Below are 24,150 nucleotides of genomic sequence, written 5' to 3' on the forward strand. Positions count from 1 at the left end.
TGGTTGTTAAATTTTCATATACTTCTTTGAGGTGATAAAAAATCTAATTTTTTCTTAACTCATCCCATTATTCTAACTCCAGAAGATATACAAACTCCATTAAGCTTGATAAACGGTATGAGAAAATATGAATGGTTGAAGGGTGGAAACAGGTGGGTGAGATGAACAAAATCACAAACCCTCAGATTACTAATATGTGTATCATCAAGCAGAAAGCTGAGTAAATACCTTCCATTCCCATCAACAGCTTCAGAGAAAGGCAAATTCCACTCACCTCCTGCCTTCCCTGCTGATCATTATGTAGACCCTGAACACTGCTTTGGTAAAACAAATAAATAATCCCTCTGGCCCCCAGTTTTAAAAATTATTCATGCATCATAGAGGCTATCTAAGAGGATATTACTTATCTGCCTACTCAGTAAATTATTTGCTCCATAAAACTCAGTGAGTTAGTGGTAGGTGGCTCTAGAACCAGCTTTTTCCTGTGTGACAATCATGACCTCAATAGCAGGTCTTGAAAATCCTGGGTCTTGACTGTCATTTTTAGAAAAATGAAACTGGTTAAATAAAAAATATCACAGGGGATAAAGTTGAAAAAACATGATTCTTTTCCACCATGTGGCCTCAAAGAGATTTGAGCCAAATCTCCAAGTCTATTACAATTTTATTAAGGCTAAAGAGAATTTCCAACCCCCCACCAGATTTTAAAGGTAGTATCATCTTCTGTATTTTTCCAAGTTAAAAAAAATAATTTAAAAAAATGTGATATTCTAAGAATGTGAAAGGCCTTACTTGGCAAGCAGGTGCCTAACCATGACAGTGAACATCTCAATACTCATTCATTATCCCTATTTTGAATAGCCTGATGAGATGAATAAACAAGAAAGGCAAACAATGACGAGTCCAATTTATCAATTTAAAATTATTATAAAAAGAAAGAAGGGAGGGAGGAACAGGACAGTGAGACTGCCCTAGAGAGCCAGAAGGAAAGAGCAAAAGAGATGCACCTAGAAGTTCGGTGGTGCTTAAAACAATCCTGCAGCCTCCTCAGTGTGAGTTGTTTCAGCTTGACCTCAGCCAGTGATCCGGAATTACCAGAGGATTTTCTCAACCCATACCTAGAATGTGCTACCCTAACCCTGATCTCAGAGGCAAAATAGCAGGATCCCCAGAGCATTCTTAAAAGGTGTCAGTCCTAATGGGAAGTTATTTTAATGACAAATGCAATTATGGTTTCACTATGTCGAGGAACTTTGAGGAAGTGACAAAATCCAAGTTTTAAAAATACATTGCCTATCATACTCATACACCTACTTTCTAAATAAAAAATCAACGCCATCCCGGCCTGGAAGAGGAGGTATAATGAGTAATTAGGGATATATCGTTTTACTTTCTATATGTTGTAGATCACGTTATGTCAGGATGATCCGACATCTTGTAAAAGAGCTTTTAGCAGAAAGGGGAAACCTCATGGCAGAATTTAGAGTGTGGATTCTTAAGGTAAAACCAATGTCGGACATCTGTGATGATTTCCGATGTTGGTTTGTTTATAAATACTGTTTAAAACGTCAGATAATGATTTGTTTTCATCTTTGAAACTTTTCTTTTAAAAAGCTGATTTACGGGAAGCTGAATTTAAGTTTCACTTTTGGTTTCTTTTATCTATCTTTTCCAAGAATGGAAAACGCGCTTATTTCCCAGCTCACTTACTGGGGTCAGGGTGAGGAAATCCAGTCCCCTCGGCGCTTACGGGGCGGGCCAGAAAGTGGGCGGAGAAACACCCACGCGAGCTCAATAGCTGCGGGGGCCCCGGCAGTCCGAGGCACAGCTCCGAAGTCTCCGCGCCAGCAGCGACTCTCCCGCCGGCAGGTAGGGAGCGTTCTCGCTCACTGGCCAGTGTCTTTGGCTGCCTCACTGCTTGGCGCTTTAAAACGGGACTGCCACCCAGACCCGTTCTTTGGGATGGAGAGAGGAGAGGGTAGGGGAAAGCAGGTGATGGTTCCCGTGCTGTAGAGCCGGTTACTGGTCTAAATTAATAAGAACAAGTAACAAATTTAGCTTTTCGCTAGGCGGGATTTAGTTTTGCTTATCTAGTAAGTACATACGTGTTTCTGCGCGTTCATGACTGTGGTCCTGAGGTGGGCAAACGGGTCTAGAGGGAAATTTCTGGGCTGGAGGTCAGGACACCCCTTCAGCCGCCCACTAGCAGTCTGATCTGGGTAGGTCCTCACACCCGCAGCGCTGCGTCTCCTGAGGGCCCTTCCTGCTTAACAGCCAGGATGCCGACCGGAGTTCTGCGCTCTGTCAGCTCTGAGGACTACAGGAGTCCCGAAGGAGGGAAAGAGGAGCAGAGGGAAAAAACGTTAAAGCATTTCTGAACACTTTGAGCTTAGCCTGTATCAGAGTTGAGTTGGATTTGTCTTATAGGAATGTCATATCATTATTACGCCTTGTTTTTTGGGGGGGGCTTAATGTGGATGAGTTTCTACAGGTTAAATTGCTTTCTAAAAATGTGATTTTTTTTTTTTTTGGCTTACTGCTCCCTCCTATTTTTTTTTCTTTTTTTTTTTCCCATTTATTTTTATTAGTTGGAGGCTAATTACTTTACATCATTGCAGTGGTTTTTGTCATACATTGAAATGAATTAGCCATGGATTTACATGTATTCCCCATCCCGGTCCCCCCTCCCACCTCCCTCTCCACCCGATCCCTCTGGGTCTTCCCAGTGCACCAGGCCCGAGTACTTGTCTCATGCACCCGACCTGGGCTGGTGATCTGTTTCACCCTAGATAATATACATGTTTCGATGCTGTTCTCTTGAAACATCCCACCCTCGCCTTCTCCCAGAGTCCACAAGTCTGTTCTATACATCTGAGTCTCTTTTTCTGTTTTGCATATAGGGTTATCGTTACCATCTTTCTAAATTCCATATATATGTGTTAGTATACTGTAATGGTCTTTATCTTTCTGGCTTACTTCGCTCTGTAAAATGGGCTCCAGTTTCATCCATCTCATTAGAACTGATTCAAATGAATTTTTTTTTTAATGGCTGAGTAATATTTCATGGTGTATATGTACCACAGCTTCCTCATCCATTTGTCTGCTGATGGGCATCTAGGTTGCTTCCATGTCCTGGCTATTATAAACAGTGCTGCGATGACCATTGGGGTGCACGTGTCTCTTTCAGATCTGGTTTCCTCGGTGTGTATGCCCAGAAGTGGGATTGCTGGGTCATATGGCAGTTCTATTTCCAGCTTTTTAAGAAATCTCCACACTGTTTTCCATAGTGGCTGTACTAATTTGCATTCCCACCAACAGTGTAAGAGGGTTCCCTTTTCTCCACACCCTCTCCAGCATTTATTGCTTGTAGACTTTTGGATAGCAGCCATCCTGACTGGCGTATAATGGTACCTCATTGTGGTTTTGATTTGCATTTCTCTGATAATGAGTGATGTTGAGCATCTTTTCATGTGTTTGTTAGCCATCAGTATGTCTTCCTTGGAGAAATGTCTGTTGAGTTCTTTGGCCCATTTTTTGATTGGGTCATTTATTTTTCTGGAGTTGAGCTGGAGGAGTTGCTTGTATATTTTTGAGATTAATCCTTTGTCTGTTGCTTCGTTTGCTATTATTTTCTCCCACTCTGAGGGCTGTCTTTTCACCTTGCTTACAGTTTCCTTTGTTGTGCAAAAGCTTTTAAGTTTCATTAGGTCCCATTTGTTTATTTTTGCTTTTATTTCTAAAATTCTGGGATGTGGGTCATAGAGGATCCTGCTGTGATTTATGTCAGAGAGTGTTTTGCCTATGTTCTCCTCTAGGAGTTTTATAGTTTCTGGTCTTACATTTAGATCTTTAATCCATTTTGAGTTTATTTTTGTGTATGGTGTTAGAAAGTGTTCTAGTTTCATTCTTTTACAGGTGGTTGACCAGTTTTTCCAGCACCACTTATTAAAGAGGTTGTCTTTTTTCCATTGTATATCCTTGCCTCCTTTGTCGAAGATAAGGTGACCATAGGTTCGTGGATTTATCTCTGGGCTTTCTATTCTGTTCCATTGATCTATATTTCTGTCTTTGTGCCAGTACCATACTGTCTTGATGACTGTGGCTTTGTAGTATAGTCTGAAGTCAGGCAGGTTGATTCCTCCAGTTCCATTCTTCTTTCTCAAGATTGCTTTGGCTATTCGAGGTTTTTTCTATTTCCATACAAATTGTGAAATTATTTGTTCTAGGTCTCTGAAAAATACCAGAATGGCTACATTCCATGGTGCTGGATAACCGAACAAAATTAAAACCTTCATGCTGGACATTAGGATTATTTAGAGGTTCACTATTTTAGCCATTCGCCCACCTTCATTGCTTATAAAAGCTGGAACATTGGTTATTATTTCCTTCAGAGGAGCTCTTACAAGTATAACTACCAATCAAAGTCTGAATGCTTTAAGAGCCTTTTGATACAGATTGAAAATTGCCTTCCAGAAAGGTTGTGCCAGTTCATATTGACAGTTGCCCAGCGATTTATTAGAACTGTGATGCTCTTTAAAAAAAATGATAATAATCAACTTTATTTTTTTCCAGGGAAATAGAGTAGGCAGAGTTTACAGGACAATAGTTAGAGTGTGTTCTTAAAGGAAGCCACAGAAATACTGTGGAACTGAAGCCACACCTGGGAAATGTAGACTAGCTCAGTGTGACTGAAGGGAGGGAGTCTGGGCACAGGGTTTAGTCGAATTTAATAGTTTGACAACATAGGCTTGCAAAGAGTCGCACACAACTAAAGAGATTGAATGTGAGCACAGAGGTTTAATAGGTCAACTGTCTTGATCTGTCATTTGAGTAGGTTTTCCCCTTGCTTGGAGACATTTTCAAACTCTAGGAATTTTTAAAAATCAAATCGTAGTTCATATACATCAGATAAAAATCAAAGGAAACCCTGAACTAACAGGTAACATGACACTCCTTGCTTTTAAGAAAACTTAAGTTATTTTCCCTGACTTTTTGTCCTATCTATCCTACCTTAGTGAGATAGAGAAGTAGTATCAGTTCCATATTGATATTCTGGGTTCCCCCAGGGACAAACCTGCTTCCCCATCCTGAATGAACCATCACTTCTTTCCTAGTTCACATTTTCTTGCTCTTTGAATGTCTCAGTTCTTGTCTGGGAATTTAGTTATGCTGAGTTTCTTACCTGAAGAAGATGTTAGTGTTCTTATCTTAGACCAACTGCCCTGGTGTGTGATTTAGAGGTCAAGAAAGAAAGAAAGTGAAGTCGCTCAGTCATGTCCATCTCCTTGCGACCCAGTGTACTGTATGTAGCCCGCCAGGCTCCTCCGTCCATGGGATTTTCTAGGCAAGAATACTGGAGTGGGTTGCCATTTCATACTCCAGGGGATCTTTCAGAATCAGGGATCAAACTCAGGTCTCCCGCATTGCAGGGAAACACTTTACCTTCTGAGTCACCAGGTAACTGTTAGAGGTCAAAGACCATGTCTATTTACATGGTCTCTTATCTTCCCCCTACTATTCCCTCACTAACAATAGCTGTACTCCAAGGTAATGGAGCCCTGGAAGAGGAGGTATAATGAGGACTTAGATAAATATCATATCTAATCCCTCACCTTCCAGTGAATGTTCATTACCTCTAAAATTTTCAAACAGATTCATCAAGAGATAGGAACTCCATCAAGGAATGTCATAAACACTGGAAAAATTAGTTGAAATCCGTGAGTGGATTTAATGTGCCTCTATTTTATTCAATAGTTCTTTGCTTGTTTTTTAAATTAAATTAGACTATATATACATATGTGTGTGTGTGTGTATATATATATATAAAATAAGTGCTAGGTGAAGACACAGTGTAACTGGCACCAATTATCCACATGTGTCATGAACTAGGAAAATGTTCTTTCTCCTTGATCAGCAGTTCTACTTGGGGAAAAATCTATCCTCAGGGCCTAGCCTGGGACCTAGTACACAGTAGGCACTTAACAAATATTTGCTGAATACACAAATACTTACGTTATTTTTAAAACTAAACACAATACTATACCTAACAACAGGAAACTAAACATTATGGGGTCACTAAATATCATACTTATAAATATTGTGTGGCAAAATGGAAAATATTCATCAAAATATTAAATGAAAAAAGTGGGGGTTATGTGTCTAGTTGTTTTTAAAAGCTTATTAGGGAAAAATCTAGAAGGAAAATATATACTGAAATACTCACAATGGTTACAAGGTTTCTCAAGCTTGTTGTCATTGTCGACATTTGGGACCAGATGTATCTTTGCTGCAGGGGTTGTCATGGGCACTCTAGGATGTTTAACAGCATCCCTGGCCTTTACCACTAGATAGTAGCAGATAGTACCTCTTTTGATGTCTGTTGTCATATGCTTGTGTTTTTGTTTTTGTAAGATATATTTCTTAGAGAGGAAGTGAAAGCTGAATGGCATATACATTTAAAATTTTAATGGAGATTACCAAATTGCCCTCCAAAAAAACAGGCTATATAACTTCACATTCCTACCAGTAGTTGGTAAGGAAACCCATTTGTTCATATCCTCATAAACACTAGATATGAGGAATGCTTATAATCTTAATCAAGCAAGTAAGTGAAAAATGATGTCTCGTGTCTTAAACTATTATCTTTTCTTCATTGGTAAGATTGAGAGTCCTTCTCTTTGTTTAAATATCATTTGTATTACTTATTCTCTGAACTGTATAATAGAACCTTTGGCTGATTTTCCTTTTGGGTTGTGTGTAGTTTCCTTACTGATTTTTAGAGCTATTTATATATATATGGCATAAATCTTCTGCCTTACATATGTGTAACATTGATTAATTGATCAATTGTGAGTTTTTGTATGTACACAAAGGTCACAGGGACTCTTAAGGGGGAAAACTGGCTTTTTTCTTCGAAGTGTGTAAATATATGTATAGCATGAGAAAATGTTAATAAGTAAACAGATTTGCTGAACTATAGTGCAGATCTTCTCTGTTTACTCCTTTACTGAATATTTGCTCCTAGAGAAGAGTGATATTTCTTTCCTCTTCACTGCTATATCTCTAATGCCTAAAATAGTGCCTGGCACAGAAAAGGTACTCAATGTTTGCTAAATTAAAGAATTGGTAGAATTTCAAGCAGGATGACACGAAGAAGAGTAGAATCAAGGCAGGTAACGCTGAAAGAAGGCTGTGAGTGAGCCACATCTTAGTATGAAGTGGTTGAAATCAATGGTTTCTTCTTCTCACTCTGCCTGCTGCTAGTGGAATCAGTTTAGTGAGGAAATATAATATAATTTATAATTTGGGATAAGCAAAGGACAAAAGAGGAGATTTAGAAAGATGGCACCTTGATGAGAACTGGCATGGTTTGGATGATAATCTGGAAGAGTTGAATAGCTAAAGAGTAGGATGAAGGTATTCAGCTGCTGGGGGGAAAAGGCACTGAAGGGTGGGAGACATGGAAGTCAGATTCTGCTTGCTTTGAAATTTTGTATAGGGCAGGCTTAGATTTCTAGAGATGTTACACTGCAGAAAAAAACCTGTAAGATAATTGAGAGGATTTTGGTTCAATATTTTCATGTTGGTTTCTTTTGTGTGTACAAGTTTTTTCCAGGCCTTGTAGTTAAATTTTTAAAGTCTTATCATAGTATCTTTTTTTTTCATTTAGATTCATATGACTATGGGATACTATGTGAAGGTATTGAGCTTCTAAATTCCCTGCTGCATTTTAACACTTACAAATCGGTCATTGTCTGGTTATCAGTAGACAGTTTTAATTAGAACTGCCAAGTCCCATAATGTCTGGGTATTCAATTATTGAGTAAAGGAGTTTCCTTTTTTCTGTTTTCCATAATTAGGTCATTCCAGAAAGATGAGGATATATAGTGTCTTAACATTCATGGCTTACTGTTGTTTGCTGAAAGGTAAGGCACAAAATCTTTTCATTAGGTTCTATATTTTAAATATTTTAATTATAAGATCAAAAGTGAAATAATAAAATGGATATATAATTTTTATATAGAGGACTTTCTATTCTTCCTTTATTATAATTGATAAACATATTTAATATATCTATTTCACTGGGCAAAGATACAAAGAGTATGGACACACTGAAGGAAACAGAATTAACCCGTGTCCATCACTCACTGTGTGCTTGCTAAGTCGCTTCAGTCACGCCCAATTCTTTGCAACACTATGGACTGAAGCCCGCCAAGTTCCTCTCCATGGGGATTCTCCAGGCAAGAATACTGGAGTGGATTTTCAGGTCCTCCTCCAGGGAATTTTCCCAACCCAGGAATCGAATTTGCGTCTCTTTACATCTCCTGCATTTGCAGGCAGGTTCTTTACTACTAGTGCCACCTGGGAAGCCCATCCATTATATTCATTATCCATTATCTATTTCCCAAGAATAATTACTGAAAATATCTGGGGAAATGGCCTATGTGTATACGTTCACATATTTGTTTTAAATAAGGACAGGATCATTCTATCCACCTTGCTCTATGACCTGTTTTTTCTAATATTAGAAAAAATATACTAGATATATTAGAATATCTAGTATGTTCTAAGGAAGAATTGTAGCATACATGGAATGTCAGGGTAATACAGTACCTGTATCAGCCTGAGATGCTCCCAAAATCTCTATACTCATCTACCTCTGGCCAGACAACTGATTAAGAGTTTGGGGCAATAAGTAGAGAGATCCATTGGAATCTATGATTTACACTATGTAAAAGGCAAATAAATGTCCAGTCACAGGACGTTCTGGGGATGTCCACATGAAACAAAGTCTTCTGGTTATAAGTACCCCTTTACCATTTAACAGTTCTACAATAGTGTATGTTTATGAATGTTGGGACAACTTGTTTAGCTGATTTTATTATTCTAACTTGGGATGAAATTTAGCATCCCAAAACATGTCTCAAGCTCACTGGATAAAATAAACATTTCAGGGAAGTAAGTCCGTAAGTGTAATTATCATGTAAGTGACCAGATAAAAGCTTCTGTAAATCCTGGACTCATTCTATAAATTTTTTGAGGAATTTTCCATCTTCTAAGGATTGGTTATCTTTCTTTTCAGCATTTACTATCACAGTTCCCAAGGACCTGTATGTGGTAGAATATGGCAGCAATGTGACGTTGGAATGCAGATTTCCAGTAGACAAACAATTAAACCTGCTTGTGTTAGTTGTTTACTGGGAAATGGAGGATAAGAAAATTATTCAGTTTGTAAATGGGAAGGAAGACCTGAACGTTCAGCACAGTAGCTACCATGGGAGGGCCCAGCTGTTGAAGGACCAACTCTCCTTGGGAAAGGCTGCACTTCAAATAACAGATGTGAAATTGCAGGATGCAGGGGTTTACTGTTGCTTGATCAGCTATGGCGGTGCCGACTACAAGCGGATTACTTTGAAAGTCAATGGTAAGATTTATTTTAGTTAATAAGGCACAACCTTTGTTAAAACCATATCTCAGTGTTGAACTTTTCATTCTTGAAAGTCCAGCTTCACTTTCCACAGCAGCAGTCTGTTATTCATTCATTCGCACACTCATCTAATGAGCATTGCTTGAGCACATCTTATTTGATAGTCCCCAGAGATCTAGAGCCAAACATGACAGTCATGTTTCACAGTACATTCAGTTTTCCTAAAAATTCCTAATCTTCACTTTTTTTATTATTATAAAAGTAATATGTATACACATACTTGCAAATAATTCACATACTATGGAAGAGGATACAATGAACTACAAAAATGTCTCTCCTCCCTTTGCCACTATATCTTCCATGGCATGCAACGGTAATAATCACTATTTGCATGTTCCTCCAGGAATTTTTTAATTTAGTACCTATTTCTCAATTTTATGAGGTCTGCCAGGATTTTCCCTCCTTGGAAACTCTCTATGTCAAATGTAAAGATATATATATTAAAAACAAATCCCACTGTAAAGTTCACATTCAAAAAGACTTGAAGTCAATCTATGAAGGCAAAAAATAATCATGTCAAGTATTGAATAAATGAAGAGAGTATGAACTGTGCTCACTGGGCTCACTTTCATCTTAAAAATCTGTGCCAATAATATGTTGGAGCATTGAAGAAGAACTGTGAGTGTCCAGTTCCTAGGTACTGACCTATAAATATGATATCTGGTTACTTGGGTTCAAAATTTGGGGTTTCTTCTGCTAAATACAGAGAAGGAAATAGCAACCCATTCCAGTACTCTTGACTGGAAAATCCCGTGGAGGGAGGAGCCTGGTAGGCTGCAGTATATGGGGTCGCTAAGGTCAGACACGACTGAGTGACTTCACTTTCACTTTTCACTTTCATACATTGGAGAAGGAAATGGCAACCCACTCCAGTGTTCTTGCCTGGAGAATCCCAGGGACAGAGGAGCCTGGTGGGCTGCCATCTATGGGGTCGCACAGAGTCAGACACGACTGAAGTGACTTAGCAGCAGCAGCTAGCTAAATAAAGGAAAACACCTTAGTTGACCACCTCTGCTTTCACTGTTATGATACACAAAATTGAGACCTGAAAGAATCCCAGACTAGAGCAGCTAGTCCAAACACCCACAGAAATCTCCACAAAGGATCTTCTATTCACATACTTACTGTGATGATACCCTTGTCATTTGGACCTCCCTTCCATAGCCTTTGGTAATTTCTTTCAGATATTGAGTTGGAATCTGCCATCTATAGTCACAGTTTTGAGAGTATCTGCTTGCTTCTTTTTTTCACATGGTGACCTTTTAATATGTGACTAGAGTTAAATAGTCATTCCTTGGTGTTTCTATTCCTGACCTAAGCATCAACCTGAAGGTCTGTAATATAAATAGGAAAAGTTTACATTTATCATAAAAGAGTAACTAATCATTATATACTCAAAATTTATATTGGAATGTGTCTTATTTCATGGTGCATTGCTGAATTTGGCTCAGTTAATGCTACTATTGTCAAAATCTCACTTGTCCCATGAAATAGGTTTAATTTAATTATATCTTACCATATGTTTCTCCAGAGCAGATATTTATAAAAACAAGCTGATGGGATCCCAAGTTGAGATTTTTAACTTTTCTTCAGTCTATCAGCAGTTATCAGGCATACTATATTTCAAGGTATTAAAGAAATGATCAAGACTTAGCTCCATGAACAGCTAGCATTTTTAGATCTTGTGTGGGTAGGAAGAGTATCAGCCTGGCATAAGTGGATTAGAAGGAAGTACGGAGTATAAGCTTCTGCTTCCATAAGAAGAGTCTCTCATCAGTCTGTAGGGAGTATGCAGAGAGTGGGAAAGCTGTCCCTGTCCTAAAGTTGTTCCAGTTTTTCTGGGCTCTGTAATGTCCCTTGTGAATGGCACTGGCACCCCACTCCAGTGCTCTTGCCTGGAAAATCCCATGGATGGAGGAGCCTGGTAGGCTGCAGTCCATGGGGTTGTGAAGAGTCAGACATGACTGAGCGACTTCACTTTCACTTTTCGCTTTTATGCATTGGAGAAGGAAATGGCAACCCACTCCAGTGTTCTTGCCTGGAGAATCCCAGGAATGGGGTCAAACAGAGTCGGACACGACTAAAGTGACTTAGCAGTAGCAGTAGCAGTTGCTGTAGTTTAACACAGTAGAAAACCTTTCAGCACAGGTAGTTTTTCCGAGGTGGGGTCCTTGATGGAGCAAAACAGATGACCAGCCAGATTTGAGGATGTGATTTTTTTGACCATTCCATTTCATATTGTAAATTACTAAATTGGCATCCTAGTCCCAGAACATCTCATTGTCATTTGCACACAGTGGTCTTGGAGGTTACGTTGAGCTGCACCTAAAGCAAGCCAGACACCAAGCTTTCATTGCACTGAAGCCATGCTGGCTTATATGAGCTTTACAACTCAGGGAAGTATAACTCCTCAGTCATTTCCATATGCAAATAATTTCACCAGTAAAGCTGTCGAGCTTCTCTTCCCATCACTGCAAACATGTGGTCTCATAGCTTCCCCACAGGGAGTTCAGTCACCATGGGATTTTAAAGGTGAAGCATTTCAAAACTAAAATTTGAGTTTAGTTTTAGATTAACTCAATTATTATTATCACTTAGGTGTTAGTGCAGCTTTCATTTTTGTTTAAATACCAGATTCTCAGACATTTGACTTTTCAGTTGAAAATGTTATTTTTTCCTTAAACATTGAACTCTATAGCCAGGAAAATGAAGTGCCCATTTATACTTTCAAGAACTTAAATGGGATTAGGCAACTGAAAGAACAAAGTATGTGTAGTTATCCTGATAAAGCTAATTTGTTTGTATGGACCAAGGATTAACTGCTTTACCGCCCCTATCTCTTCTCCATATTCACCAACCAGTCTTGTTTAAGTTTTTTCTGTAGCATTTGACCCCATATCGTGTAACATATCACATAAATGTACCTATATATTTTGTTACCATCTCTCTCCTTCTAGATCATACAGTCCACAAAGACAGAGACTTTGGTCTGTTATATTCATTGCTGTTTTCCTAGGACTTGGCATAGAAGAGTAGTAGTAAGACAGGAGGACATAAAAAATATTTCTTGAATGAATGAATGATGTATTTCCTCAAATAGGATAAATCTAAAATTTTTGAAACTTGAACAAGTTTGGATATATGAAAATTTATTTCCAAGGCTGTTCGTCAGGAGCTGTCGGGACTTTCTAAAGAATACCACATGAGTGCACTTTGGTAGCAGTAAGAAGAGGAAGAACAACTCTAGCAGTACTTCTATAGTACTTCAGGGCCAGGCCCCACCCTAAGCACTTTACCTGTATTACTGCATTTAATCCTCAAATGACTCTATGGATTCAGAGCTTATCATGTTAAAAATGCATGTTTTTCACATTTTACTAGCTCTGAAATCTGAGTGTATCTTTTAGTAGGTAACATCTTAGAATCAGTGGCATATGGTGTTACTCTTCTCATTTCACTGATGAGGAAACTGAGATGCAAAGAAATTTAAGTAATTTGCCAAGTTCATTCAACTATTAAGTGATGAAGCCAAGTTCTAAACTCAAGCAATTTGGCTGAGGCCTGCTCTTAACAGCCAGGTTTTATTTTCTGTGTTTTTACCTCCAAAGTGTGTATTGAGCTATATTAATGTATTGACTTAAAAACTACTGTCAACTTTTCATGGTCTGGATTAGCACATGTGTACTCCAGATCTAGTAAACCAGTCATCTGCAAATGTTTTTGACTACCTATCCCATCAGGAGAGCATGTTAAACTAATATGTTTATGTGTGTGTGTTTATAAAGAATATATTTGTGCTAGTATATAGGTTATGTCATAAGAAATTAACAGTTTTAAAGGCAAAAGAAATTGAACACCACCAATTTCATATGGTTCATATGAAAATACATTGGACAATCTATAAATATAAAAAATACAAATTTTAAAAAGATGACATGAGAATTTAATAAACATTATTTTCAATGTATTATTAATTATGATGCTTCACTATCATCAGCTAATATTTCAAAGCAGAGTGTATCTCAGGTGAAATTCATCAATACCCAAAGTGGGTGATCTTGGCAATCTTGAAGTTTTTTTTTAACCAGTGCCTTGTCCTATAGAGTTAGGTACTTGTTTTACTTCATAAAGTTGTGGTAAGAAGTATCACTCTTGCCATTTACTTTTTGTTTTTGCTTGAATTATTGGTAATATCTTCAATGCTCATCTTCTTTATGGGAAACCTTTTAACTAGTTCATTTTGTAAGCAGGTTAGTTTAGTTAAAATTAGATAAGAGAACCTGAATATCTATAATAATCTCAAACAAGTCACTGTCCTCCCTTTGGTGTTATAAAATTCCTCTGTTCCTTTAAGACTCTCTTGAGGTGTGTGAAGTGAGAGGCAGTGTCAGTCAGTAAAATTTGTTAAGCTTAGATTATTTCTTAATTGTTATGATAAAAATACATATGAGTGTAAGTTCTAATATTTTCTTCTTATACCATTAATGGTAACACTAAACTATTAGGAGTAAAAATTATGCCAACGGAATAATAACATGTTAACATAGTTGTAATGAATAAACATGAAATAAAGCTCTTAAGCAATATAAGAGCACTAATCTACTAAAATATTCAGTACATTGGATATCTTAATCCTAAAAGTATCCCAAATTAATGATCTAAAATTTAATCAAAGTTAAATGATTTATTAAAATAACCAGCTAAAAAGTTTAAAAAATAAGTATCATAATATAGTATTCTAGATGAAATCCTAGAACAGCAAAAGGACAGTAGGGAAAATCTAGTGAAATGGAACAAAGTATAAGATTTAGTTATAACAGTATTGTTCTAGTGTTGGCTCCTTAGTTAGGACGAAAGTACCATGGTAATGTAAGGTGGTAACAGTAGGGGAAGTTGGAGAGGTACATGGGTACCCTATAGTATCTTTGCAACTTTTCTGTAAATCTAAAACTATTCTAAAATCCTATAAATTCACTTAAACTTTGAAATGTATCATTCAGGAACATGTATCAACTTTTACAATGACATAATACTATTTTCATTCCTAGTTTCTGATCATTCACGTAAAGTTGAAAAAGTGAGTGGAATGTCAAAATGGAATTTCTGTTTATTAAATTAAATGTAAGAAAACAGGGCTGAACAGCTGGAGAGGTTTATGTTTATGAAAACAGCTTTACAACAACAAAGGGAAAATATCCAGGAATAAAGTTAAGAATTTAGTCCTTTATAAAAACTATAAAACTTTACTGAGAAACATATAGAGACTTGAATAAATGGACAAACAAGATTTATATTTGGATAGAAAGACTACTGCTTTAAAGTTGAAAGTTCACTTTTAAAACAATCTGTATCTCTACTTTAAGCTCAATAAAAATAGCCGTATACTTTTTATAGCAAGATAGGTATTCCTTTAAGCCCAAACTTGGCCCAAGTATGATTGGAAGAGTTGAGGCAGAACTACCGGCATGTCTCCACTGCTGAGACATCTGAGCTTTAAGATTATTTCTCTGAAAACAGCCTGGATTGGCATTCTATCTAAGGTTGACAAGACCAAAAAGCCACATGTCTAGTTCTGTGTTAAATGAAAGCCATGCCTTCTTTTTGTTCATGACCTAGCTCCATACCACAAAATCTACCACACAGTTTCTGTGGATCCAGTCACCTCTGAACATGAACTAATGTGTCAGGCTGAGGGTTACCCTGAAGCTGAAGTCATCTGGACAAGCAGCAATCACCAAGTCCTGAGTGGCAAAACCAGCATCACCAGTTCCCAGAGGGAGGAAAAGCTTTTCAATGTGACCAGCACACTGAGAATCAACACAACAGCTGACGAAATTTTCTATTGCACTTTTCGGAGATTAGGTCATGAGGAAAATAACACAGCTGAGTTGGTCATCCCAGGTAATATTCTGAACATCTCAATTAAAATGTGCCTAGTATTGTCGCTCTCTCTCTCTCTTGTTTTTTTCAGTAGTATTGTCTCTTGGTACATAGCCTGATGCCTGCTCATCATAAACTTTCACTGTTTGTTGAATGAATGAATAAACTATATTTATATGAATGAACTACATTTACAAAATGCATTCTGCTTCCTCACCTCCATTCATCCAAGTCATATTTCTACTTAGTAAACATTAAGCAAGTATTTATTCAATATGCTGTACTTTTTAGGCATTGGAGGCTCATAGAAAAGTAATAAACAGTTAACACTCTTCAGGAAACGGATAGTAAAACAGGCAATCTCATTTCATGTTAGAAATGGTCTTGTGGCTGGGGGAATCTGCACGAGCACCTGAGAGGAAGACTCAACTCAGGCCATGTTTCAGGAATCCAGATTTGAGTACATCACAGCTGTTTCCTTCTTTCCAGAGTTTCTGTGGCAGGAAACAAATAGGATGTACTTTTCTATCTTATTTCCTATGGGAGAGTGTCTTCCTGCCCGTTCTGTCTCCTCCAAGGTAGTCGTCTTAGTGCATAAATCTGTGTTCCCCTGGGCAAGCGACTTGATTTCTTCTGTGCTTTTCACATTTCTTACATAGTTATAACCTATTGGGCAACAGTATCCTGGAAATACATGGGCTTCAATGTATGAAAATGATTTGAGACTCTTCTTTACACAGAATCAGCTATGTTTTTATCTCACTTTCCTACAGAAGTGGGTAAGGCAGAATATAATCTGGTGAGAGGCTCAGACCTTTAGAGAAGGTGAACTTTGAGAGCATGATGTTAATATAAACCCAGAGGTCTTCTCAGAGGCACTTCTCACCACACTCTCCTCACCCCCACTAGATGTTGACAGTAAAGCTCTGGTACTTCAGAGAAAACAAACCAAAAATTGAATAGAAAAGGCAAACAATAGGTAAAGACAATCCAGGGTAGTCCTAAGAACAAAAAGAACAGAAGCAGTTTGGAAAATTAAAGAATCACTTTGGGAGGAGCTGCATTAGTGAATCGCTGCCATTTAAAAGCTGTTTTATAACAACTTACTTGTGGGAAGACCTAGGGTTAACTCACCTAACTTTTTGAAATATGTGTTCTCATCTGTCACCTGGGGGTTTTTTCTTTAATACTTGGCACACCTAACTCATAAAGTTATTAACAGACTTTGTAAACTGCCAGCTACTAGAGAAAGACTGACTATGATTGTGGCTTTAAAACTTGAATTAGGTAATCACAAATCATGGCTAATGGTGGGAGGTAGGAGTTAGTCTCTGAGCATCATGTGCCATAAGACTGCTTTTCTTCCTGCAGCGGACTGAAGATAGATTGGTGAAAAGTACCAATGATTAGATGTCCCAAGGTGTTCAAATGGTGGAGAGGAAAAAAGGAAACCATGATCCACAATCATGGCCACAGATGTGGGGAAGAAGGAGCTCTTTTGGGAGTGCCAATTAGCCATCACACTGCATCTTTGCCATGTGCAGTAGACTGCTAGCTTTTATATTAAGGAATGCAAGAAGTGAAACAATCAAGGCTATCATATAATACTGAGCTGCCACACCCTGTGAAAAGCATTTTATTAACATTTAGCCTCACAAAAATTTCAGTATCATTTCCATTTTGTAGACTGGTTAAATGATTTGCCGGAGAACTCAAAGCTAGTGAGTAGCCGCCGAACTTAAGCTGAGGTGCACCTGTCCAACACCTGGGCTGCTTCCAGTTTTCCATGTTGCCCCCATTTTCATATCTGAGGTATTTCACCATTCCAGTCACTCACTAGAGGGGAACTTTTGGTACTTAAGAAAATGCTAACCTAAATTAAACTTCAAAGATGATTATTCTCTTGGTCCCTCCCAAAGAAAATTTTATCTTTAGTCAGTTTCATTTTATTTTGTTTTTCAGAACCATATCCAGATCCAGCAAAAAAGAGGAATCACTTGGTGATTCTGGGAGCTGTCTTCTTGTTCCTGCATGTAACGCTGGCAGTCATCTTCTGTCTGAAAAGAAATGGTATTTCCTTTATTGTGACAGACTCTGGTGGGGTTGTGGAAAAATGTATGAGAGTGCTACTGTTGTCATGGTGGCACTTGCTGGGCAGAGTCAGGGATGCTACATCTCCTGTAATGTGCAGGACAGTCCCATGTATCGGAAAACTATTCTACCCCAAAAGCTAGGGGTGCCCCTGACAGGAAACAGTGATTTATAAAATGCCTTTCTATTAGCCTTCCCTTCCAGGGCCAACTTTCAATTATGCAAAGTAGATTTTTAGCTACCGTTCTGTAGCATCATTTGAATTGGAGGGTGGCAGTAAACACTTGTAGTAACATTTCTAAGGGGGTGAGAGTTGGATCATGGCTGCAGGCAAACCTGACTTGCCTCTGCAAGGTAGCACAAAGACACTCCACTGTTTCACAGGAGTTAGAGCGAAGCTGGGCAGGATTGCAGGGTGAAGATCCTGAGAAAAAGGGTGTGCATGGAGGCTGAAGAAGACCAAGTGTTAAACAGTTTCTTTCTATCATGGGAATAACCACAGACTTACAGGAAAGAAAAAGTTAAAATGCCTGTTGGTTTCAGTTGAGTTTGTCTTGAGTTAGTTACACTGTTATATTGAGCTGGCTTCTGGGAGCTTTAAATAATAAAAATAGTTCCTTATGTAGAACAGTGGTACTTTTGCCACAGAGCAGTTTGCTGAAGGTATTATATAGTTTTCAAAACAATTTTAATATGTATATTTCTCTGTTTACCCAAGGGGACAATTAAAATTCAGGAAAATGTGTCTATTCAAATAATTTCCTTTCACTTTAAAATGATTCAGAGTAAACATTTCCCCAATACTTTGAGAAGCATACCAAAGGATCTGATGATGATCTGTATATAGAGTTATCTGATGGCAAATAGGGAAGTGGAAAATGGAAGGGAATTCCAATAGTTGTTGAGAAATTCCCTACAACCCCTTAAGAGGTGGGTGGATCTGGGAAAGTGGTGTAATTGAGGGAGTGGAGGTCAGCTTCTTTTAATGAACAGAGAACTGAGACAGCCAGACTATATGGATTAAATTTCAGTGATAGGAAGATCCTGAGGTGGTGTTGATTTGTTCAAGGAAGTGGCTGTGACCACAACTTGCATTTCCATGTGAAAAATCATTAACTGGCATTAGAAAGGGCTGGAAAACTAAAGTATAATAAAGTGTCTCAGGATATGGTACATCTGTGGGGGAAAATAAAAAATAAAAGTGTATACCTCTGAAGAAAATTTAGGAACAAAAGCATGTGTCCTAAACTGTTGGGACCCCTGGAAAATGGAATTCTACCAGATTTCCTAAGGGATTAGAAATATTTCATAGGAACCTAGGATTTAAACTTGAGTCACTCTGTGGGATGTATAGTTGTATTACATGAAAATAAAAATAACTTTTTTCTTCAAGTGAGAATGATGGATGTAGAAAAATGCGGCACCCAAGATATGAATTCAAAGCAACAAAATGGTAAGAATTTTAGCAGGGATTGGAAGCTGAAGAAAGGAAACAAAAAGTTAAAGAACAAGGGGAAAGCTTTCATTATAATCTCCCCTTATTTTACTGAATGCTGAGTGTTGGAACTACCACCTCCTGTTTGTCTCACGACTCTGATATGAGAATGGTTCCCACAGTCTGAGATTTAGGGATAGCAGAGAGGAGTAGAGGGATGGCCCCTTGGGGAGGTGGGAGAAGGAGGCAGCTTCTCTCTGCTAGGTCCTTTGCTTTGCATCCTAACATCTCCCTGCATTAGGGGACCAAGCTGATTTATGTGAATGGGTGATAGATGAATGGATGGGTAGATAGATAAAACTTTATATAAGGCACTGTGTGTACTGCTTCATGTACAGTACCTCAATCTTCTCTCTCCATAATATCAAAGAAGATTTACGTTTTTATTATCCTGGGATAATACTAGATTATTCCTGTTTTATAGTGGAGAAAGCAAAGAGTCAAGAAGATAATATGAATTGCTCAAGAACACAAGTCTTGACAAGTATCAGGCTTTGGAGCCTGCTAACCTGACCATGGAACCTAACTCTTAACCTATTCACTTAAATCTATTTCACCATAAATGTCTACATTTGTAGAAGTCCAGAAAGACCGCACCCAGTCAAGATCACTGAACTAAGAAGAAAACTATATTAAGGCTTCTGGTTCTTCTTATGTAATTTGAAACCAAACTTCACAATAAGCCCAAGTTTAAAGTTAGTCTAATCACCCTGGACAAGCTCAGGCGTGTTTCATTATGGAGTCCATAGCACTCATTTATGTTGTAAAGCTCATTAGTGAGTGTTGTTTGAAGCTTCTTAGGGTGACAGACCATCCCAGTTTGCCAAGAAGTAAGGGTTTTCTCAGAGCATGAGTCTTTCAGTTTCATAACCAGGACAGTCCTGGCAAACCATGGTAGGTGGTTACAGTCTGTCATGTAAAGGGAATTGGGCATAAATATAATGTTTCTTTGTCTTGTTGAAAGCTTATTATATCATCTAGCAAATACTTCTTATGTTTCTCATTTTCACTTTCCAGCTACACAGTTTGAGGAGACGTAATCCAGTGTTAAAACTTCTGATCTTAAAACAGGGATTCTCAGCCTGTGGTTTGGGTTTATCAGACCAGAGGTATGCAGTGGGCCAGGAGGCTACAGATGATGTAGAACTTAAAAAGCCCAAGCTCTGAAGACAGAAGCTGAGAAAGAAGAGGAGAACAAAGGAAGAAGGAATAAAGGTACCGTGGAAGGAAACATTGGTACTTCTGAATGATGGAAGACTCATCAATGCATGTGAAAAGGAGAAAGGACACTTCAATGATGAACCTCCATGTACATTATCCATCACTCATCTTAGGAAAACAGGTTGAGATTCCCTGATTTAATGGTCAGTTCCTCCAGAAGTGCCCTTTGCCTTTACTCAGTGCTTTGATTTGTCTTCTGGTTGATTGAGCATCCCAGTGTTGCCACAGTGTTTGAGTATAATTTGTTTTCATTTATTTTGAGTCTGTGGGGTCTTGTCCTGTGAGTGTGGTTGTCAGTGATTTCTTTTGAAGATATGCTGTAGTAGAAATTAACATTTTTTCACAAGACCAAATTTACTGCTCAATGACTTGTGTGTGTCAAGTAAAATGTAGTATTTGTAAAGTACTTGTTATCCTCTATAACTGTTAGTACTTAGGAATCATAGAGAACAAACCATTAGTTTGTATAAGATATTTTTAATACCTTATTTAACCCACTGATACTTCAATTGACTTGGATAATCTTATTCTCAGACCTCAAAATAAGATATGTTACCAAAATATCTGTTACACTTAAATATCAGCTTTACAACTATGTGTGCACATAATCTCATTTTATTCCTGTAGCAATAGTGGTAAGCACTAGTGGTAAGCACTATTATTCTACCCGTTTCACAACTGAGGGAGCAGAGGTAAAGAAACTTGATCAAGGCAATACATAGCAGACCTCAGATTTCCAAAACTGTCACCCTCTGTCCTTTTATTTATTTATTTAAATTGAGGTATAGTCAATTTATAGTGTCGTGCCAATCTCTGCTGTTAAGCAAAATAACTCAGTTATACATATATATATGCTCTTTTTTAATTATTAAAAAATTAATAAAGTAACGTTTTTACCTTCTGTTCTTTAGAATATAATTTACAGCTATGCTTTAAGACATGTTCATTCAGCAGATATTTAGGTAGTGCCCTAGAATGTCAATCACTGTGCCAGGCAGAGTCTACAGATGTGAGCAAGATAAGGAAACTTCCCTCTAGGAGCTCATAGTATAATAAGGACATCAATAAGATAATATATCACTACAATATGGTCCATTATAGCACAAGGTATAAGAGGAGAAAAATGTTGTGAGGAGGAAAATTTAGAAAGCTTCCAAAGGAGGGGATTCTCTGGGTAGCCAGCCAGTGTGTTCCTGGACAATTGAAAAGCATAAATATTTTAAAAATCAAAGCGATTTCAGTTTATGAGATGCCAGTATTCTTTAAAACCATGGAAAATGGCTCTTGAAATCCTTTTCTATCACTGTATTTACCCCTGATTGGTTTGCTTTGCCATGAAATTTGATGCTTATTTATATAGGGCCTGGTATTGTTAATAGCAGTTTTCTTTTTTATTTAAATGCAACTGAATTTTGAATTTATACTTTTTCATAATTTGAAATTCAAAAAGTCCAGTAGGAGACATTAAGAAGTCTCCATTCCATCCTCCTACTCATCTAGTTTCCCTTTCCAGAAGCAACCACTCTTATCTTTTGTTCATTTGTCTTCTAAAGATATTCTGTGGATATATGTGAAAATACTTGTAAAATGTGTATATATTTTTGATTTTTGCTCTTTTCCACATAAACGGTAATGCATTATGCATCTGCTGTGCACTTTGCTGTTTTTATTTAATGTACTGTTTTTTATGTAGTAAATAGAACAAATGTGAAGTTCCCAGAGGCTGGGCACTGTCTTATTTGTTCTAGGTCATCTTTTCCATAGCCTCCTAGAAGATGTATGTGCATGCTAAGTCACCAGTTGTGTCCCTGTGTGACCCTATGGACTGTAGCCTGCCAGGCTTCTCTGTCCATGGAATGCTCCAGGCGAGAATACTGGAGTGAGTTGCCCTGCTGTTCTCCAGGGGGTCTCCCCATCCCAAGAATCAAACCCATGTTTGATCTTACGGGAGAAAAGAAGTGGTTTCGATCCCTAGGTTGGGAAGAGCACCTGGAAGAGGGTAGGGCAACCCATTTCAGTATTCTTCCCTGGAGAATTCCATGGACAGAGAAGCCTGGCAGGCTACGGCCCCACGGTAGTATATACCAAATAGTTACTACATTTAGACAACCAGCCTTTGTCGAGTCCTTGCTCTATGACTGTGTTTGGATTTGGTTTATTTTTTGTTTCTCAAAGAGAGAATGTGTTTCTCACAATGGGTTTTCCAGAATGCACCATGTCAACCTGGCCTTAAAGGATGACTTTATTGCTAAGTCTGTATGACAGATTCATGTCTGGAACTTGGTTTTGTTTTGTTTTGTTTTGTTTTTTCTGTTTTATCTTGAGTATATACTTGACTTTGATTTTGCACTTGCAAAATTGTATTCTTTTTGGAAATTCCAGTCAAGAACCTTGACTCTAGATCCTCATTTGTGCCAGAAAAGGCTTGTGAGGCCTGTGAGCTGTCTGGACCCTTGAGTCCAACCAGTTCTTACCACTACACAGGCCTCCTAAGATATTGCTTTCCAAATGTTCAGATGCCCTCTAGGAGATCCCAGAGTATTTCTTCGTTCCTCACTTACCTGCATCAGTGACAGGGAAAATATTCTTTGCTTTGCCATATATCAAAGCTGAAGAAACAGAATCTCCAATAGAAATTTTTCTGTTATCTTTTTTTACATGTTCATTTGCACAATATCCCTTGTTTGGGTGACAGTATCTTTTGTGTGAAGTACAAGCAAGAATTGTGGTTCAGCAAGATGTGAAGTCTGTTCTCTCCATTCCTAAATCTTAATGCCTTTTTGTGGTGTTGGATTTCTAAGGCACTTTATTCCTTTGTCTTGTGTTTCATTGTAAATGATATAGGTAGAGATGATATCTAATTCTGCATTTGTCATTGTTTACATGTGCATTAATTTAATAAAATATTCTTATTTATTTTGTTACTCAGTTCATCCGTGTATCAATTTTCTTGTTTCCTACATGTTTTATAAAAATATTCTCAGTTTAACATTGCAATGGAGACAGTTACTTGGAATATCTTCAGTTACGTTCTTAGTTCTGTTTTTCATAGCTATGTAAACATAGCTTCTATGTTTACACAGTATACTTTTGCAACCCATATGATGAAAAATATCAAAAGCGTGTTCTAAAGAATGTATTGAAAATTTTCATCCTCTCTCACTCGATAGCTTCCTTTAGAATAGTACGAAGAAAAGAGTCAAATCACTCTGTTCACTTTGAAAAGTGTTCAAATTACTATTGTGAAGATCTGAAGGAAGGGGGATGAGAGAAAAGTGATCTTCAAGAGAACTATTGGGAAATGAAGGGACTTTCCTTTACAAGAGTACTCTTCTCAGATCAGTAGACATGGATATGCAACCCCATGCATGTGAAGCTGGATTTATTCAGTCATCAGGTTCTGAAAAGGAAGTGAGAAACCTAGAACAAAGTTGAGGATTAAGGCCTGTTGATTTAATGTGTCAACTAACTTACGTAGTCATCAATCTTAAAGAGACTTTTAATCATTTATCTAAATCAGATATTCTTAAAAGATAATGATGACTATTTCTAAGAATATATGACAGATTATAGATGATTCTAAAGAACAAGCATCAGTATCTTTGTAGAATGATGATATAATGTTTATGCTACTGCTGGGCAATGAAAACAATAAAAATCTTTAGCTGACATCAGAATATTTCACCTTTCTGACCAGACTTTCTGGCTGGCTTTGGTGGTCATGGTTCTGGATGAAATTTTGTGACATTGGAAGTTAGCCTGAAAATGGATCATGAGCTTTCATTAAGCTTTTACTCCAATCCCGTTTATAAGCATGTGACTGTCCACCACAAGTGGACCAAATATATTTTTATCTAAATATTTTAGAAACAGATAGATTACTACTATTTTAAAACTTAGAATTCAGAATTAACTTTTCCACTATACATATACCTAACCAAATTTGTGAAGATAGCTACATTTCATTTTTATAATT

At 37.7% G+C, this 24,150-nt stretch overlaps 1 protein-coding gene across 3 annotated transcripts; it reads left to right on the plus strand.

The window, feature by feature from the left end:
* Positions 1 to 1,729: 1,729 nt before the first annotated feature.
* Positions 1,730 to 23,105, plus strand: CD274 (CD274 molecule). 3 transcript variants are annotated; one of them, XM_070480441.1, is made up of 7 exons: positions 1,735 to 1,869; positions 7,860 to 7,925; positions 9,083 to 9,424; positions 15,104 to 15,388; positions 17,330 to 17,437; positions 18,852 to 18,911; positions 20,025 to 23,105. In XM_070480441.1, exons 2-7 carry the CDS (start codon positions 7,874 to 7,876, stop codon positions 20,090 to 20,092), a joined length of 915 nt encoding a protein of 304 aa, XP_070336542.1. In that variant the 5' UTR covers positions 1,735 to 1,869; positions 7,860 to 7,873; the 3' UTR covers positions 20,093 to 23,105. The 3 variants fall into 3 exon arrangements, with proteins under 3 accessions (XP_070336544.1, XP_070336542.1, XP_020763606.2); XM_020907947.2 differs by having other exon boundaries at positions 1,738 to 1,869; positions 19,971 to 23,105; XM_070480443.1 differs by lacking the exon at positions 9,083 to 9,424 and having other exon boundaries at positions 1,730 to 1,869.
* Positions 23,106 to 24,150: the final 1,045 nt, after the last annotated feature.

The sequence above is a fragment of the Odocoileus virginianus genome, chromosome 18 (assembly GCF_023699985.2).
Source record: "Odocoileus virginianus isolate 20LAN1187 ecotype Illinois chromosome 18, Ovbor_1.2, whole genome shotgun sequence".
NCBI classification, from domain to species: Eukaryota; Metazoa; Chordata; class Mammalia; order Artiodactyla; family Cervidae; genus Odocoileus; species Odocoileus virginianus.

Excerpts from the sequence above, each read along its gene's own strand:
- CD274 (XM_070480441.1), top strand. The coding sequence starts at position 7,874 with ATGAGGATATATAGTGTCTTAACATTCATGGCTTACTGTTGTTTGCTG. Across the intron at positions 15,389-17,329 it reads AGCTGAGTTGGTCATCCCAG|AACCATATCCAGATCCAGCA; the intron begins GTAATATTCTGA and ends TTTGTTTTTCAG. Across the intron at positions 18,912-20,024 it reads GAATTCAAAGCAACAAAATG|GGATTCTCAGCCTGTGGTTT; the intron begins GTAAGAATTTTA and ends ATCTTAAAACAG.